This window comes from Pelophylax lessonae (assembly GCF_965119305.1).
Source record: "Pelophylax lessonae genome assembly, chromosome: 1".
Classification (NCBI taxonomy): Eukaryota; Metazoa; Chordata; class Amphibia; order Anura; family Ranidae; genus Pelophylax; species Pelophylax lessonae.
In genome coordinates, this window is record NC_138768.1 from 454135491 (window position 1) to 454154240 (window position 18750).

At 42.4% G+C, this 18750-nt stretch overlaps 1 protein-coding gene across 2 annotated transcripts in view; it reads left to right on the forward strand.

The window, feature by feature from the left end:
- Nucleotides 1-18750, forward strand: part of HOMER3 (homer scaffold protein 3) — a gene marked incomplete at its 5' end in the record, with an annotated part of 299617 nt that overhangs the window by 245149 nt on the left and 35718 nt on the right. For both annotated transcript variants that reach the window (XM_082243055.1, XM_082243056.1), the window contains 2 exons: nt 3107-3223; nt 9070-9150. In XM_082243055.1, the coding sequence (XP_082099181.1) occupies nt 3107-3223; nt 9070-9150 (198 nt within the window). The remainder of the gene's footprint in view (nt 1-3106; nt 3224-9069; nt 9151-18750) is intronic.

Below are 18750 nucleotides of genomic sequence, written 5' to 3' on the forward strand. Positions count from 1 at the left end.
TATATATCACATACTCATTGGGAGCACATATTCAAGGCTCAACAGCATTTTATTGATGTTAGCAATAGCAGAGCCTATACACGTAAGAGATTTTTTAGCATTTTGAAGTTTTTCTCAATTACACATGCTATAGTGTGAATAATGTTATATTGTCTACTGTAGAATAAATACCTACTTAATATTACTCCTGAAGAAGCGGATTTGAAAAGTGTTGAGCTACTCTGGGCTCAGTACAGAATGATATATGTTTCTGTGATTGTATAAATAATAAAATAGTAGGCACAATAACACATTTTTTACTAAAAGATATGCTCCCATGGGCCCTATATGAAGGTTTCTAAGCTGATTTATTATGCTTCATATGTATAGTGCTTTTTTATGCGTTTCTTATTTAACTTTTCGTATCTAAGTCATTTAACAACATCTAGCTTGTCTCACAACATTTAAAAATCGAAAAGTTACATGCTTTAACCACTTCTGGACTGGAAGATTTGCCCCCTTAATGACCAGGCCCTATTTTGTGATTCAGCACTGTGTTAATTTAACGGACAATTGTGCAGTCATGCGAGGCTGTACCCAAAAGAAATGTATGGCCTTTTTTTCCCACAAATAGAAAAAAAAATTGAAAAAAAAAACGAAATTTTTCACATTCTGCTATATGACATTTTAAAACATTTTTTTTTAAACATTTTAGGCCAATTTGTTTTCTGCTACATATTTTTGGTTAAAAAAAAATCACAATAAGCGTATTTTGATTGGTTTGCGCAAAAGTTATCGCGTCTACTAACTACGGGAAAGATTTATGTCATTTTTATTGTTTTTCTTTTTTTTTTACTAGTAATGGCGGAGATCTGCGATAATGAAACCAATTACACTGATATGGATAGATTATATAAAAACATGTAAAAAACGACAGAACTCCAATAAGCACAACGGCCGACAATCAATTGCGCATGCGTGGTAGTGTGTGTGCGTGGCTCCGCCCTACGTGTTTCGTCAGATATGACATCATATCTATCTTATCATATCTTTCTCCTCTCTGGAGTCACATATTTAGTTAGTTGTTTATTTTGTTACGTAATATTGTGGCACTAAAGTTTGGTTATTATTTGTTTATTCACCATTTTACTTTTAAGTGTTGCACTTATTGTATTTGAATGAGTTGTCAATTAACTATTTATTCAGTATTATTTAAGACACAGTTTTAGTTTGTATGCGCTGCACTTTTTGGATTTCATACACACTACTGTGCTTTGGTCAATAACGATGACAAATATGATAACATTTTGAGCTGGATAAAAGGGAGTGAACCATGAAGTAGCTTGTGTCCATGACTATAATAAGTCATAGTTCAAATGGGAGTATAGCCTGTCAAATAGCTGGATTGTCTTTCTCTTAGACATGACTCTCAGATACAAAAACTAAACTCTGGTCATAGTCTGCAGTCCTGCGCTGAGAATCTGTGTCTCATAGGCAAAGTGCTTCTGATTTAAAAAAAATGCCAACAATAATGCTACTTATTACTTTCCCAATATAATGCATTACAAACAGCCACTGATGGTGATTTTATCAGTTAAACTGTGCTGTCCTGTCCTATGCAGTGGAAGTGAATTAAAGAGGACAGAGATTCAAAGCTAGACCAAATGTTCAATTCAGAGGCAATGGCATATAATTTATTATATATTTGCTGTCTCTGTGATGGGAGGGAGAACATTAAGCATCATATAAGAAAATACATGAACCTTATCACGGCTTATCATAGGCGTTGCTGCTTGGTTAGGTTTTGAATTTACATCATAAACCAAAAACATCCTTTTCGTATGTCCTTATTGCAAATTACAATGTCTATGGGGAAGATTTACTAAAACTGGAGAGCGCAAAATCTGGTGCAGCTGTGCATGGTAGACAATCAGCCTCTAATGCCGGCCATACACTATACAAAAAATCGGCCGAAATGTGGTCATTTGGACAGTTCTTTCTTTTTTTTCAGCCAGTTAATGGGCATTAAATCGGTAATTGGTTGTGACTTTTTTGAGCCAAAAAAACGAAGGACAAGTTTGGAAATTTGCTGCCGAACGATCAATTAAAAGGTTAATGTGTTTCTCGTCCAAACTATTTGCTCTAGGTATATGTGAAAAAAACAAACAAAAAAAATGATTAATTTATGTCCATTGAACGATTTATCGGTCATTACATGATGGCACGGTCGTTTGCTCCCACGGCCGAGTGTTCGTTTTTCAAAAATGAGTCTGAACGATTTTTCGTATAGCGTATGGCCAGCATTATTTTAGCTTGTTCAATGAAATGGTAACCCCACTTTCGTGGCAAAAAAAAAAAGCAAATAAAGAAAAAACAATATAGTGTATACAATTGCGACACAAATCATATTGTAGTTGAATGTTATTAAAAATTACCTTTCCTTTTCAATTTGAAGCTGTTGTAATTTTCTGGAAATGCAAAGCAATATGGCTACCTCGGGGTGTTCTGTACACAGAATGTATACTGACCACACCCCAGAAACATAATTCCCTGCTTGTGTGATTGGCTCACTGATTTTCCCAGAAGTCTGCCTAAGATACAAGTCAGAATTCTGCCATCCCCTGCAACAAAAATGTCATTTTTGGTGAGATACTCCCAATAGGAACACATCTAAAGGGATGCAGACCCAGCAGCTTCCCTCATTAGAGCTTTGCAGCTGCACAGCTGATAGATAATTATGTAACCACTCCCATTAGACCCACTCAGCGCAGGAGAACAGAGGAACAAACAATGATTTCTTCAGAATAACAAAAGGTAGGAATCTGCAACAAAGTTTGTTAAAATCCTTGTAATGTACATAGATCACCCAGAGGGGAATATTTTTTTCTTAACAAAAGTGGAGTTACGCTTTAAGCTTTGACAATAAAACCCAGAAGCTGGTTGGTTTCTATGCAGAGCTGCACCAGATTTTGCATGCTCCAGTTTTACTAAATCCACCCCCACCCCTTCCCCATGTAGGATTACTTGCATGATGTTTTTAAACAGTCGAAAAGGTTTTAGGCTTGTGTTGATTTATGTATTTTATTTATGATTTTTTTGCTTGTGCTAATATATAGTTATTTTACAGGTGGCAGAATTGGAGTCAAAGTCCCAGTCTCAGTCCACATTGACGGCCACAGACCAGGAAAGCGACCTCACTGAGAGACTGCGGGATTTGGAGATTCTACTAAAGAGCAAAGAAGAGGTGACTACTTATTTAGTAAAAAAATAATATTTACATGTTACAGGCTTAAAGCGGTATTAAACCCAAATTTAAATATGTAATATATTGCAGTTTACCAATAATTAGATGTGGTGGCTGCATTTGTTGTCTTTTTTCGGCTTTTTCCCTGTTTTCACCTAGTGACTAGTACTAGATTGCCCCTACTCTGAATAAAGGAGCACAGGGGGCACATTTGGGCTGCAGCATTGTCATTCTGAGGGGAGGGGATAGTTAGATGTACTAGCAAATTTAAATACACTTTATAATCAGTTAGAGTAAACAGTTTGTTTCCTTTTGGAATAAAGGTTTTACATAAATAAAGGCTGATCATTGTAAGCAACCCTGCTAGTGTTAAATGGTTTGTCTCATCTCTGGAACTGATACATTCTGCTGGAGAGCTTGTTACTCTGAGAAACAACAGACCTGCAGGCTGGATAACCAGATGAAAAGAGAAGAAAGAAAGCATATAAAAGAAAATAAATGCAGCCATCACAGCTAAGAAATGGTAAGCTGCAATATATTAAACATTTGCCTTTGGGTTTAATGCCACTTTAAGTGGACACTATTGGGTTGATTTACTAAAACTGGAGAATGTAGGATGTGGTGCAGCTGTGCATGGTAGCCAACCAGCTTCTAACTTCAGCTTGTTCAAATAGGCTTTGACAAACAAAAAAAAAAAAACCTGGAAGCCGATAAGTTTCTCTGCAGAGCTGCACCAGATTTGGCACTCTTCAGTTTTGGTAAATCCACCCCTATGTATCACCAGTGGTAGTGACACAGATTGATAAAAGGTGATAAAATCCATGGATATATGAAATATGGAGAGCTGGAATCAGCTTAAGGTAAGAGCTGGACTTGAGGAACTTGTCTGGGTTACTGTTTTTCTGTATGCAGATTGTAAAGGCTTAAAACCCAATTGTCCTTTTTGATGGCAAGTCATCAATATTTACAAGGGGTGAAACTAAATATTTTGCAGATTCCCTAATGTGTTTTTTTTTTTTTTTAATATATTTGTATTGATATTTCTAAGTGTACAAAACCAAGAACAAAAACAAAATAAAAAAAACATAAAAAGGCACAATACGTCCACGCAGGGGCTGCATATTAAAGGATCCATTACTCAGAGGAATCAGGCAACTGTCACCCACCTAACAAAAGTTCCATGGCGTGGCCTGTACTCCAAAAAGAATGAAGTCTCCAAACCATACATTTATTCCTCAAGTTAATCTGGGAACTTCTACAATAGTATAGAGTTTGTAGCTGGGTTGGCCAGCCATTGGCACCATACTTTATTGTATTTCTTCGGGCAACCCCTATTAACATAGGTTTCTTTATACAAAGGAAAGTTAACATTAACCAAATGTTTCCAAAATGTAAGAGAATGAGGAGCGGCCTTCTTCCATTACATATTTATAGATTTCCGAGCATAGAAAAGGAGCAAACTATCAGCAACTGTGGGGACCAACTCTTCTACCAACCCCAAAAGACAAAGGCTCACGGTGGACACAAGGGAGATCTTTACAATAGTATTGACGATTTGATCACCTCCTCCCAGTTCCTGGCAATGATGGGGCAACCACAAAAGATATGTGTGAAATCACTAGGCGAGTAGTCACATCGCCAATACTCCTGGGAGATCGATTAATCCATTTTGTGTAGTCTGTATGGGGAGAAGTAAGCTCTGTGCACTATATTGAATTGTATGAGTCTGTCTCTCAATGAAACCAGATGGTGAAAGGGAAGGTCCACTCCCAAACATCCTCCTAATCCTCATCATCTAGGTCAGAAAAGTCTCTCAGCCATTTCTGCGGGATGACACAGAGGTAAAGAAGGGAGATCAGAAGGAGGAGATTGTATAGCAATTTGGAAGTATTTTCATCTTTATCAAGTTTATACGTCCTAAAACGAAGATAGTCAGCAGCACAACGGGATACAATCACCCCCAAGTATCTGAATTCCTCAACCCACTGCAATTGCAGTGTGGGTGAAGCAGAGTTGGGGGCTTTAGGGTTAATTGGGAATAGCAGAGACTTGGACCAGTTAACCTTCAACCCTGTAATAGAGGACAACTCTTCCATCCAAGGAAGGACCCGGATCTTTTATTAACAACAAGAAGTCGTCTGCATACAAGGCTACCCTCTCCTCCAGCCATGCAATCCTTAAATACAGAATCAGCTGTGAAACTCTCAGGGCCTCAGCCATGCGTTCCAAAGTGATTGCAGAGAGGGCAGCCCTGTTGGGTGCCCCTATGCCAGGTAAAGGATGATGACAAACTACCCCTAGCCTAATCACAGCTGTAGGGTTCTGATTAATTGTTTGAAGCCAACATATAAAAATATTTATATTTGAATGAGAAGCATGAATGTTCGTAAATAACCTACGTAGGTTGATGTCTGTGGCCCGATGAGCCATAAACCCAGTCTGATCTGCATCGACCACTGAGTGCAACAGTGAGTTCAGTCTGCCAGTAAGGAGCTTGGAAAGTATCTTGAGGCACAGGCCTTAGGGTCTTTGGAGGGCTTGTAAATGAGGACTACATGAGCATTACTCATAGAAGAGGGCAGCTTGTCTGTAGGCAGGCAGTGGGTGAAAAGAGATGCCAGATGGGGGGCGAGGAGCTCCCTATTTATTTTGTAGAATTCTATAGGTAAACCATTTGGCCCAAGTGCCTTCCCAGTAGAGAAGGATCCAAGAACCACGAGAAACCTCGTCGGCAGAGATTGGATGTACTAACATAGATCTCTCCTCATCTGATAACCAGCCAAGGGTAAAGGTTAGAATAATACGCTCTAAATTCCTCTAGTATATCATCAGGAGAATGAATTACATCGCCAGACTGGGAGTTAATCCATAGGATCAGAGAAAGTCGCATCTCATGTTGTGACAACATAGCCAAGAGCTGGTCATTATTATCACCTTGTTCAAAGAACTTTTGTTTGCATTTGAAAAGGTCCAGTCTTGTGACCTCAGCTAGGTGTAGATGAAGCTCGCTCTTGGCAGATTCTAGTATGTCTAAATTCTCAGTACTAGGATGAGAGCTATAACAAGTTTGAGCTGCCATCCTGTCCTGCAAAGACAACACTGAAGCAGCCTGCTCCTTTTTGACAGAAGTTATGGAGGAGATAGAATGACCCGTAGTAAATGCCTTAAAAGCACTCTTATAGACAGTATCAATGACACAGGGTAAAGATTTGCTGACGAGTAATGAAACACCCCTGGCATATTTGGAGTATATGGTGTGAAAGACCTTTTGTATCCAGGACTTTTTCAAACCCATATTTTGCTGCCCATTAGATGTGTTTCCTGTATTAATATAGTGGGGGGCCTGAAGTTTAAGATACTTAAACAAAAAAGACCATTTAAATTTTGAGTTCAAGCCTCTAACATTCCAAGATATAAGTTTCTTTGTTTCAAAGGTACTGGAGGCAAAGATTATAAGGGAATCGATGTATTAAAGACATAAATTAATCTAGAGTAAGGAAAAATCCGAGGAGCAGCAAAGAGAGCACAAACCATCGCCATAATCTTACATTGAGAAAAGCAAGAAAAACAACAAAAATCAAAAAACAACCCAGGCACTTCCCTGCTAACCCTGTCCATACCTGACCCCATTCAAAAACAAGAAGGGCAACAGATAGGGAACTTAATCCCAAAACTAACAGTGAACCAACTGGTCACAATCAAAACAATATGTCCAGTGTTAGGGATAACAGAGGTCCTGAGAATAATATTGTGAAACAAGAAGAAGCGGGGAAAACTCGTGTCGTCCCAGGCGGTGTAGGCTGTGGAAAAAAATAGGTGTAGCAAGACCGGAGCGGCGCAACTCAAGCTCTGGTAGGTGGGTTCTCCTTATGAAGGATATGTTCAGCAGTAGTTTGAGATCCCCATAGGTAAAAATGAAAGGATGACCACGTGAAACCCTTGCCCAATGTTGGTTCCCGAAAAAGGCAGCAAAACCTGCAAATGGCAGAAAAAGCAAGCAAATGCAGATAAATAGGAATGTAAAGAACACAAAAATGGTGAAAACTCATGTACTTGCTGTAATTTGGTAAAGACATCAACCGGACATCACTGCAACTGGTAAGTAGCTCCTGGACTTAATGAGCATCCAGCCCAGTGGGGGCGGCATCAGAGGACTCAGAGAAGCATGTACGATCTTCACCAACGACTCAGAGCCTAGGATACAAAAGACTGAATTTTATACCCTTCTCTCTGCGGCGTCTGCGGACCTCTGAGAAAGACCATCCGCACTGTTGAATTTCTGGGGAATAATCCAGAGAAGGAGAATCTTGGCATTCTCATACTGCATATCAGGTTGGTTTCTTGCAGTAGCCAGAATCCTGTAGCGGTCTTTATAGTTGAGCAGGCGGAGCAGGGAAGGCCTCTCCTGCTCAACTAGGAGCACCTAGTACAGGTAGCGTATGGGGGGACTCTATGGGCTTGTTCACACACAGAAGTGAGTGTAAGATTGTGCAGATCCAGCGATTGCACCAGGAAGGTTTCAGCGAACCTCGCCGATCTGGAGCCCTCCGCGCACTCTGGTAAACCCAGGATTTGCACATTATTGTGCCAGAGACAATTCTCTGTGTCTACGGCCTTTTCCTGGAGCGCTCTCACCTGTAGCTGCAAAGCATGGAGGTCTGTGGAATCCATCCTGACTACATCCTCCACCAACAATATGCAATCCTCTGCTTCCGACAGGTGGGAGCAGAACTTGTCTAAATCATGCCTGATCAGAACAAGATCTGTGGCCAGAAAGTCTGTGGCTGTAAGTGTCTCTTTAGATGCAGCAATAGCCACCAGGATTTCTGCACTGGTGGGGCCATCAGCTGCAGTGTCCTCCAAAGATGTCTGTGTAGAAGCCGACATAGCTGCAGGCCTTGTAGTCAAGATGGCCGCAGGAGGAAAGGGGCAGGGAGCACTAGCCTGGCTTGCCCTGAGACATGCGAACCGCTGGAGATAAATTGTTCTGCTGTGGGTGACCGAGTGTGGAAGCAGTCCGCAGGATCGGAGCTGAAGAGCCACACGTCTGGTCCCCATCACATCCCGGCCTCCCTAATGTTTAGGAAACTTAAGAATTTTGCTTCCAATATAGTTTGGAAATAATTCAGGTGGTTCTAAAATGCCCAAATTATGTTTTGTCATTTAGCCTCTTTAGGCTGACCTAGTAAGAAAGGTGTTGCTGGTGTACAACAGAGTTATCAATGGCTTAAGCAAACTGTCATAGGTTTTTCTGTCCCTAGTGATCAGGTCAACCAAGGCATAGAATTTGTGGAGTTCCAATGATTACCATTGACTCCCTTAGATAAGTTTGATGTTGCTGTTTGGTTCAGATTTGCTCTATGGGCAACCCCTGATAGGCATCTGAAGTAAAGAACTGAATAAACAGTCAGTAGCATAGTCCAGAAATGGGAAAAAGTAATGGCAGCTGCATAGAGAGAAGGCCCAAACAGATGGCAGAGAAATAGAAGGACCCTAAGGATGGGGGGAATCAAAACCTTTTTAATGGCCTGATTTCATAGAACAGAGTACCTATGTTCACAAGAGAAACCTGGTACTCAAGCACAGTATCAGTGCAATTAAAAAAACCTGTATTCACCACCACCAGGTGACATCATGTTCACAGTAGATCATATCTGTGTTAAAACATACATATTTTAGATTTTGGAAGCATGTTTCATTTAGGCATGAATGATGAGGCTTATCTGATGCAACCCACAACTGTGAAGTGTTTGAATTTTAAGGAAGTTTATATTTTGTTACAGAATATAGTCCATATACTGTACAGTATGTATAAATATAACTGTTTTCCTTTACTCTGGCAATAGGAGATACTTCAACTGAAAGGACAGAGACCAGACCTTACAGAGCTGGAGATTGAACGAGATGACCTCTTGCAGAAGCTAAGGGTAAGACACATGCCGGAGAATTAAGTAAGCTTCCTGCGTTATTATAATGGTGCAGGAAGCTGTCAGAAATGGCGTGCGCCATATTAACAGAGCAGATAGACCTGACAGGTCTATCTACGCCACCTGCGGCAGTTTCTATTTCTGCATGAAATTGAAACTAGTGCAGGTCTGCACCTGAATAACAAAGAGGATGTGGCAGTTTTCCTTATAGAAAACTGCCGCAGACTCTTGCCAGGCGTGACCTTGTGATCTGTCAGCAGCTCACATCCCTCTCTCTGCTCCTGCAGTGATTACGCTGCATGAGCATAGAATGCACAGGGTTGACACCCTTTTCTTCCCTCTGCTCTCTGCTGGTAAATGGAGGGGGGAGGATTTACAGAAGAGAAGTTAGAGCTTGCAGCTCCAGCTTTCTGTTCTCTGTCCTGTGTGCTGTGCCTGTCAGCCACAAAACAGAGAATCGATCGCTCCTAATTAACAAAGTGGCTGAATCTCTCTATAAGTAAAAGAAAAGTATCAAAGTAGTAGGTTCCACAAACATCAAAGTAGCTTCAGAAAATGATTGCAGGACATGAAGGAGTATGTGTCTCTCCTTGTAAACCTTTGGAATAACGGCTACGTATATATGTATGTGTAAAGTATAGTCCCCATTTCAGAGAGCCTGCGTGTTTATGTCTTGCGGATAGTAAAAACACTTTTACTTACTTGATTTTCCTGGCAAACGTTACTCCCATACTCTCTGGCAGTGGACTCAGGGCCGATCCTGGGTGGGTGCACGGGGTGCACCGCACCCAGTCGCCGCGAGCTGAGGCGGAGGAGGGACACCGAAGCTCCAGTGGCACTGAGTCCTCTCCTCCTCCAGCGGCAGCGGTGTACCCAGGGCCAGCGCTGTGACACAGGGGAGAGGTGAGTTGCGGGCTGTCCTCTCCTCCTCCAGCGACATACCCAGGGCTGGCGCTGTGAAACTGGGGAGAGGCGAGCTGCTGGCTGTCAGAGTGCCTCCCCCGTTATCAGTGCGGGAGAAGAGAGAGCGGCCGGCTCACACATGCTTTAGTCCACTCCTATTCCCTCTCCATTGGCTACAGCGGAGGGCCAATCAGAAGATCCACATGCAGCACTATGGACAGGGCTCCACCCCTCTGCACTCAGCCCCTCCCCTCCCCCACGAACCTATAGTGCGTCCGGTGTCTGGAGCTGTCCCCCGTCGTATCCCCTCTCCGGAGCCTGCTGACACCAAGTCACACAGGAGGCAACATACAGCACTACACAATCCACTATCCACCCCTCTGGGGGGGGGGGGTATTTAGGGTGGTGTGATCAGAGTGGGGGGGTATCTAGGTGGGGGGGGGGTATCTAGGTGGTGTGTTTAGAGTGTGGGGGGTATCTGGAGGGGGGGTGGTCAGAGTGAGGGGGTATCTAAGGGGGTGTGATCAGAGTGGGGGTGGGTATATGAGGGGTGTTTTCAGAGTATGGGGGGTATCTGGGGGCTGTGATCAGAATGGGGGGGTATTTGGGGGGTGTGATCAGAGTGGGGGCTGGTATATGAGGGGTGTTTTCAGAGTAGGGGGTATCTGAGCATGTGATCAGGGTGGGGGTATCTGGAGGTGTGTGATCAGGATGGAGGGGTATCTGAGGGGTATGATCAGAGTGGGGGAGGGTATCTGGGCATGTGATCAGAGTGGGGATATCTGGAGGTGTGTGATAAGGATGGAGGAGTATCTGGGGGGGCGTGATCAGAGTAGGGGGTAGCTGGGGGGCGTGTTCAGAGTGAGGGTATCTGGGCGTGTGATCAGGGTGGGTGGGTATCTGAGGGTGTGATCAGGGTGGGGGTATCTGGAGGTATGTGTGATCAGGATGGTGGGGTATCTGGGGGGTGTAATCAGAGTGGGGGTATCTGAGCGTGTGATCAGGGTGGGGGGTAGGCTGCATTTGGTGGGCACTGTTAAGGCTCCATTTGGTGGGCACTCGTAAGCTGCATTTGGTGGGCTCTGGTAATCTGCATTTGGTGGGCTCTGGTAGGCTGCATTTGGTGGGCACTGGTAGGCTGCATTTGGTGGGCACTGGTAGGCTGCATTTGGTGGGCTCTGGTAGGCTTCATTTTGTGGGGACTGGTAAGCTGCATTTGGTGGGCACTGGTAGGCTGCATTTGGTGGGCACTGGTAAGCTGCATTTGGTGGGCACTGGTAAGCTGCATTTGGTGGGCACTGGTAAGCTGCATTTGGTGGGCACTGATAAGGCTGCATTTGGTGGGCACTGGTAGGCTGCATTTGGTGGGCACTGATAAGGCTGCATTTGGTGGGCACTGGAAGGCTGCATTTGGTGGACGCTGATAAGGCTGCATTTGGTGGGCTTTGGTAAGCTGCATTTGGTGGGCACTGATAAGGCTGCATTTGGTGGGCTCTTGTAGGCTGCATTTGGTGGGCACTGGTAAGCTGCATTTGGTGGGCACTTGTAAGCTGCATTTGGTGGGCACTGGTAGGCTGCATTTGGTGGGCTCTGGTAGACTGCATTTGGTGGGCACTGATGAGGCTGCATCATAGCATTAATCTCTTGTATCATATCCGCAGTCTCTAACCATCTCTTGTATCAAGTCTGCAGTCTCTTACCATCTCCTGTCTGGGGGCTCTGTCTAACAGACTCTCTAACAGATGCCCTCTCTGTGTCCATTAGAGAGACCCCCCTCCAGTTCCCATTAGAGTGCTCTGCTTCTCTTACTGTAATTTGTTTATTGTTAAGAGATCGTGGGAGGGTCCCGGGGGAAGGAAGACTTCTTAGGGGAGCATCTCTGTGTTTGAGTCATTGCCATAGAAACGTGTGTAAAGGGGAGGAGCTAGTAAGATGACCATGCCCATATGGAAAATGGCCCATATGAAAAAATTCTGCACCCAGGCGCCTGTGACCCTAGGATCGGCCCTAAGTGGACTCATGTCCCATGCAGGGCTATGGTCCCTGCATTGATCTTGATGATGTCAGTGGTGTCCGACTGTCAGAGTGCAGGGGAGAAAAGGCAGCAGGGACCGGTCTAGCAGTGCCGAGAATCAGGAAAGTAAAGCTGTTTTACTCAGTCCCCTAGATATAAATGAGCAGTGAACCCCTGCAGTGCAGGTGCAGCCCCACTGCAAGTGAGGAGTTTTACATTTCCCCATATTCTGCAAAAAAATGGCACCTTTAACCCTTTCGCTGCCTGGTCGGTACATCATACAGACCTGATAGCAGGGGGTTTTACACACACATTTGTGTGAAAATCTGACAGGCTGATTTCTGGTTGTCAGATAAAAGCAGTCCGATGCCTCATAACCCCCTCCCCGGTAATGGGCACCAGATACATTAAAAGAGAACCTGTCATTAAAAAATCACCACATAGTTGACTTTTTTTCCCCTATGTGGTGAAAAAAAGTTAAGTAAAAAAAAATATATTTTCTAAATTGTAAAAATTTAAGTTACAACCGAGAACTAAAAATCCCCCCCCCCCCCCCCCCCCAATACACATTTTACATATTGCCGTGCATGCTGTATTCATACAATCTTCAGGCCTAAAATTATTTTCTAAATGTGTGCAAAAAAAAATATTCCAAACGGTTTTGGCAGCGAAAGGGTTAAAGTAGATTAAATAAAATGAACAAATAAGGCATTTAAGAGAACAAAATGTAGTTGTATTCATTTTTTGCAATATTCATATTTTTCATGTCTGCAGACTGTGGCTTTATTAGTGGTATTTGGATGCCATGTTTGCAATTTTCCGTCTCCCAATTAAAGAAGGTGCCAGCCACTTTTCTTCCCACATTCCTCTACACCTACAATATTAAGCCCATGCCTATTGCTAATGAAGCAGAGAGGCAGAGGCTATGCAGAAAGGCAAATGAATGGCATACAGTGAGGGAAAAAAGTATTTGATCCCCTGCTGATTTTGTACGTTTGCCTACTGACAAAGAAATGATCAGTCTATAATTTTAATGGTAGGTTTATTTTAACAGTGCAAAACAGAGTAACTAGAAAAATATACAGAAAAACGCAAAAAAATTATAAATTGATATGCAATGAAATAAGTATTTGATCCCCTATCAAACAGCAAGATTTCTGGCTCCCAGGTGTCTTTTATACAGGTAACGAGCTGAGATTAGGAGCGCTAATTACATTGTAGCAAAGTGTCATTTCTTCAGTGTTGTCACATGAAAAGATATAATAAAATATTTACAAAAATGGGAGGGGTGTACTCACTTTTGTGATATACTGTATGTCCCTTATAAGTCCCTGCATCTCTACTCCATTATATACAAATAAGAAAGCTTTCTTCGTGCCTATTGGGTTATTCTATGGGCTTATTATACCTTCAGTGAAGTGGGAATTGTGGCGACTGAAGATTTAGGGCAGGGGTCTTCAAACTATGGCCCTCCAGTTGTTCAGGAACTACAATTCTCATCATGCCTAGTCATGTCTGTGAATGTCAGAGTTTTACAATGCCTCATGGGATGTTTAGTTCCGCAACAGCGGGAGGGTCATATTTTCCCTGATTTAGGGGAAAAAATGGCTGCTACTGCCCAGCCTGCATTTTAGGGATGCCAGTAGATCTTAAAAATGGCAAAAAATTTACCAATATATTACAAAGTTATTTTAAATTTTAAACCTATTAAATGCATTTAATTTACTTTAAAAGTGTCTTTATTCATTTTAATGTGATATAACTTGCAGTTTATTAAGGTAATAAAATTGTTCCCAACACAGATGCCAACTTCAACCTTAAAATGTGAAATATGCCTCTAAATTAGGTATTGATTATGTCAGAGGCTGCTTATTCTTTTCTTCAGTAGACTTGCTTAAAATGAACCTGAATGCAAAAAGTGAGGATTTGCTATCTTATAGGGATCATGTAGAAACGGTAATTGTGTGTAGGTAATACCCTAAAAATGTACCTATTCTCTTAAATTCGACATGAAAAATAGCAGTGCACTTCATATTCCTTTGGCACATCTGTTCCTTGAGCCTTATAGCTGTGTATCTCTCGTGTGAGGTCATCTAATGCCCCATACACACGTGCAGATTATCTGCAGACTTTTGTCTGCAGACTTACCAAAACCATATAATATGAGGTCAAACCTAAACACTTTCAATTTGTATGCAATCCGGCAGGCCCTTGCACTACATAGAAAAGGTAAGTCTGAAGACAAAAGTCTGCAGATAATCTGCACGTGTGTATGGGGCATAAGACACTGCTGTCTATGCTAGTTTCAGGGGTTTGGAGTGAGATTTGGTGATGCAACTGCTGCTTACTATTCTCTTTGCTGGAGAGGAAGCTGTACATGAAAATCTGAATTGCATGCATTTCCCTGCCTCTGCTTCATTCATTCTGTGGATTAGTGCTTTCCAAGCCTGCTGCTTTTTGAATATTATCTCACCAGTCACCAGTCATCAGCATGGCATGTAGATAGAGGTGACCAGACCTTTGTTCTCTGTTTTCCTTTTTTAGGTGCGGCTTTCACAATTCAGGCCAAAATAATGCTTTCTTTTTGTTCTAGTTCCTATCCAGATAGCAGGCTGTCACTTGCACAGGAATGATAGAAAATCTCTCCACCTGGGAAAGAGACACCAACAAAAATACCTTTTAGGCTATAATTAGATAGACTTCTATAGGCCTGGTTTGTTTAGAGAGTCTTTTGTACATGAGCATCCACTTATAGTTTATGGAGGAAAAAAGGTTTCATCTTTAGACGTTTATGCTACTGAGCATCTCTGCCATTTAAACTGAACTTACATTGCAAAATGCCATGTCTAGTCATTCTTTACTACAGTGTATGGAATCACATTAAACTTAACCAAAGGACCTAAAACCAGTCATAGATGAGTCAAAAACCGAAAATAGCTTATACGATTGTGCCATCATTTGTTTTTGTTTTTTGTTTTTTTAAATCTACCGTGTTGGATCATGCACTTTCAATTGCGGCACCAAAATTGTGCGTCGCGGCTGGCACACTAATGATGCGAAAAAGCAAACAATTTAACGATTGGCAAGAATTTACGTTTAGTTTTTCGACTCATCTATGGCCGGCTTAAACCCCAACTGCAAATCTATTGGCTGTTTTAGACCCCCTGAATTTGCCCACTGTGCCTGAAGAGGTTAAGGAGACTCTAGATGCTTCCTTTAGGGAGGAGGAGGTGACCGGTGCAATAGGCTCTTTTCCTAGTGGAAAAGTACCAGGTCCAGATGGACTTTGGATCGAGTGGTTTCACTAAGATCACTTAAGTTGTACGAGTGGTTTCACTAAGATCACTTAAGTTGTACAATGAGTGTTTTGAGACTGGCTCCCTTCCCCCTTCTTTTTATAAGGCACATATAGTGCTGTTAGCCAAGCCTGATAAAAATCCCATTCAATGTTCCTCCTATAGACCTATCTTCCTACTTAATTTGGATTTCAAAATACTCACCAAATTGTTAACTAATAGACTCATGCCGGTCTTGGAGCACTTATTTTCCCCAAACGGGCTTCATGCTGAAAAAAGCCACTGACGTTAACCTGTGTAGGGTTTTTACCCATACACAATTAGGACCGGATAAATCCAGTGGATTTGTTCTTGTTTTTCTAGACCTGGAAAAAGCCTTTGATTCGGTGGACTGGCAGTATATGGCATCAGTGTTAGAGGCATATGGGTTTGGCCCTAAGTTTCGGCAGTGGATACATATTTTATACCATAGCCCAACTGCAGCCGACAAGGTTGTCCCAGATCTCCCAGGCTCTTTGCCCTGTTAATTGAACCTCTGGCTATGGCTCTGAGAGCCTCGCCAGGGGTGTGGGGTATTCGGTCCGGAGTCTGACAGAAAAGATGGCACTGTATGCAGATGACATGGTATTATTTTTGAATGACCCTGATGCATCTCTGTCGGCCACTTTGTCCATTTTGAACTTCTTTGCTGGTTTCTCTGGCCTGAAGGTAAATTAGAGAAAATCCCAAATTCTCCCACTAAAAATCCCTTCTCCGTCTTGCAGGGTTGCAGCTAATTGCCCATTACAACAGGTAGATAAGGTCAAATACATAGGCATTCATATTTCTAGTTCAGTCTTGGACTTCATTATCTTAAATGTTACCCCGCTGTTACAAGCATTGAAACACAGACTGCAGGCTTGGCAGTATCTACCCCTAACACCTATTGGGAAAGTAAACCTAGTAAAGATGAAATTCCTACCCCTATTCCTGTTTATATTTCGCAATTCACCCATGTGGATTACAAAATATATATTCCAGAACATTGACAGTCTAGTTTCTGCCTCCTTGTGAAATGGGAGGAACCCCAGGATTAAATTACAGGTGCTACAGCGACCGTGGAAACAAGGGAGGCTGGCGGGACCAAACTTTTTTCGTTATTATCTAGCAGGACAACTAGTGTTTGCCCATAGGTGATGAACCCTCCCAGAGGATGATGCAGCAGTCGCTCTGGAGGCTGCTATAGTAGGCTCCTACGAGACTCTGACGCATCTTCTGGTAGGGCTCCATACCCCATCACCAAATCTATGCGGGCGACAGTTAGGGCATGGGTGGTGGCTGGCAAGGTAGAACCGGGAGGTAGTCGGGTAATCTCCCCACACACTCAACTGTGGAACAATCCTCAGCTTTTGCACCCATATAAGCTCCCAGATCCTATTGTATGAACCAAATTTGGTATTAAAAAAGTGGGGGATATAGATAAGAATGGCACACTCCTGCAATCTGATGCTTTAAAATCGGAATTTAATTTACCTTATTCTCACCTGTTTCGCTACTTGCAACTGAGACATGCATATAACTCCCAATTCGGTACTGCACCAATCACAGTGCAAAAGAGAGATATAGAGACCATTCTCAGGGATGATTCTTTAGACAAAGACCTTGTCCAATATCTACAAGCAACTTGATATTTTCAGCCCCTGATGATCAACACTTGTTGGAAACGCGTTGGGCGTGGTAGCTATTCCTGGTTGCGCCGTTGTGATGCTTGCAGCGGTGTGACGCATGTGAGTTACCATGTTTTTCACTTTCATTTTAACCAATAAATGGGATTTGCTTTTATGGTTAATACTGGTGTCTCCTCTATTGAATACACGTGTAAATATTCGTATGGAGTGTCTGTGATGGAGCCATGATGACGGGGATTATGATATACTGGATATGCCTTTTTGGATTTTAATCTGGTGAGTTTGCACTACATGTGGGGAAGAAGGAGCTATGCACGTGGTGTTACTCTGGGACTCCCATCACTGGTGTGACCTGGTCCCCTGTTCATTATATCTGCTCATCGCATTATCACACTATTGTTGACTTTGTTGTTTTTTTATTCACATGCTGACATCGGAAATATTTCTGTCGACTCTCTATTTGGTCAGTCGTATACACCTTGGACTATGTGCAGACTTCCCTTGAATTAGGGTGTGAATACTGCCCAGCTAAGATTTTCATCAACATCTATCAGCGCTTCAATTTTATATATATATATATATCTACAAGCAACTGTTTGTGGATACCAACAGGGTAATCTCCCCACACACTCAACTATGGAACAATCCTCAGCTTTTGTCCCTTTATAAGCTCCCAGATTCTATTGTAGGGACCAAATTTGGTATTAAAAAGGTGGGGGATATAGTTAAGAATGGCACACTCCTATAATCTGATGCTTTAAAATCTAAATGTATTTTACCTAATTCTCACCTTTTTCGCTACTTGCAACATATAACTCCCAATTCGGTACTGCACCAATCACAGTGCAAAAGAACGATATAGAGACCATTCTCAGGGATGATTCTTTAGACAAAGCCTTGTAAAATATCTACAAGCAACTTGTAGTTTGTGGATACCAACGAAAGGGCGTTCCCTCAGTTAGACGGAGATCACTGGGATGATCTTTGGGATATTAATTTTTCCAGATTGGTTTTAACTAGAGACCCTCTCAGCCAATACAAATTCCTACATCGCATAAACCTTACCCCGGCCAGATTAGCTAGAATCCTTCCTTCCCAGTCATCCTGCTGTTGGGGGTGCACCTCTCCCGGAGCGGATTTTATGCATATATTTTGGGATTGCGTGGCTCTACAGAAGTTCTGGTTAGAAGTTACTGATTGCATAGAGGAAGTTACTACTCTCTGTGTTAGACCCACTATTGAAGTGTGTCTCACTGGCTCCAAAAAAGTAATAACTGTGCTATTCTACTATGCTAGAAAGATGATAGTTCTCTCTTGGTAGAAGCCTACACCTCCCGTCGCTTAGGCATGGAAGGCACTTGTAAATAAAGCACTTCCCTTTTATAAAGCCACATATGCCAGTAGGGGAATACCCAATAAATTTAAGAAAGTGTAGGGTGGATGGACAAAGAGCACATCTATAGCGTCTGACTAAATTCGGTGTATAATGGCTCCTGGCAGGTACCATTTTGTAAATTGATGTGGTTTGATGCTGATACTTTGGGCTTTGTGTAAGATGTGTCCCTTGGTCCGGGCGATTTGAACCTGTATCAGCTCCAGAGTTGGTTATTTAGCACTGTAGCCTGGTAAACAGTTACTAAATCTGGGAGTCCAGAAACTAAAGTAATTTTATGACATGATAAGTTTGAAACAAGATGTAACGGTCTTACGGTTGCTACAA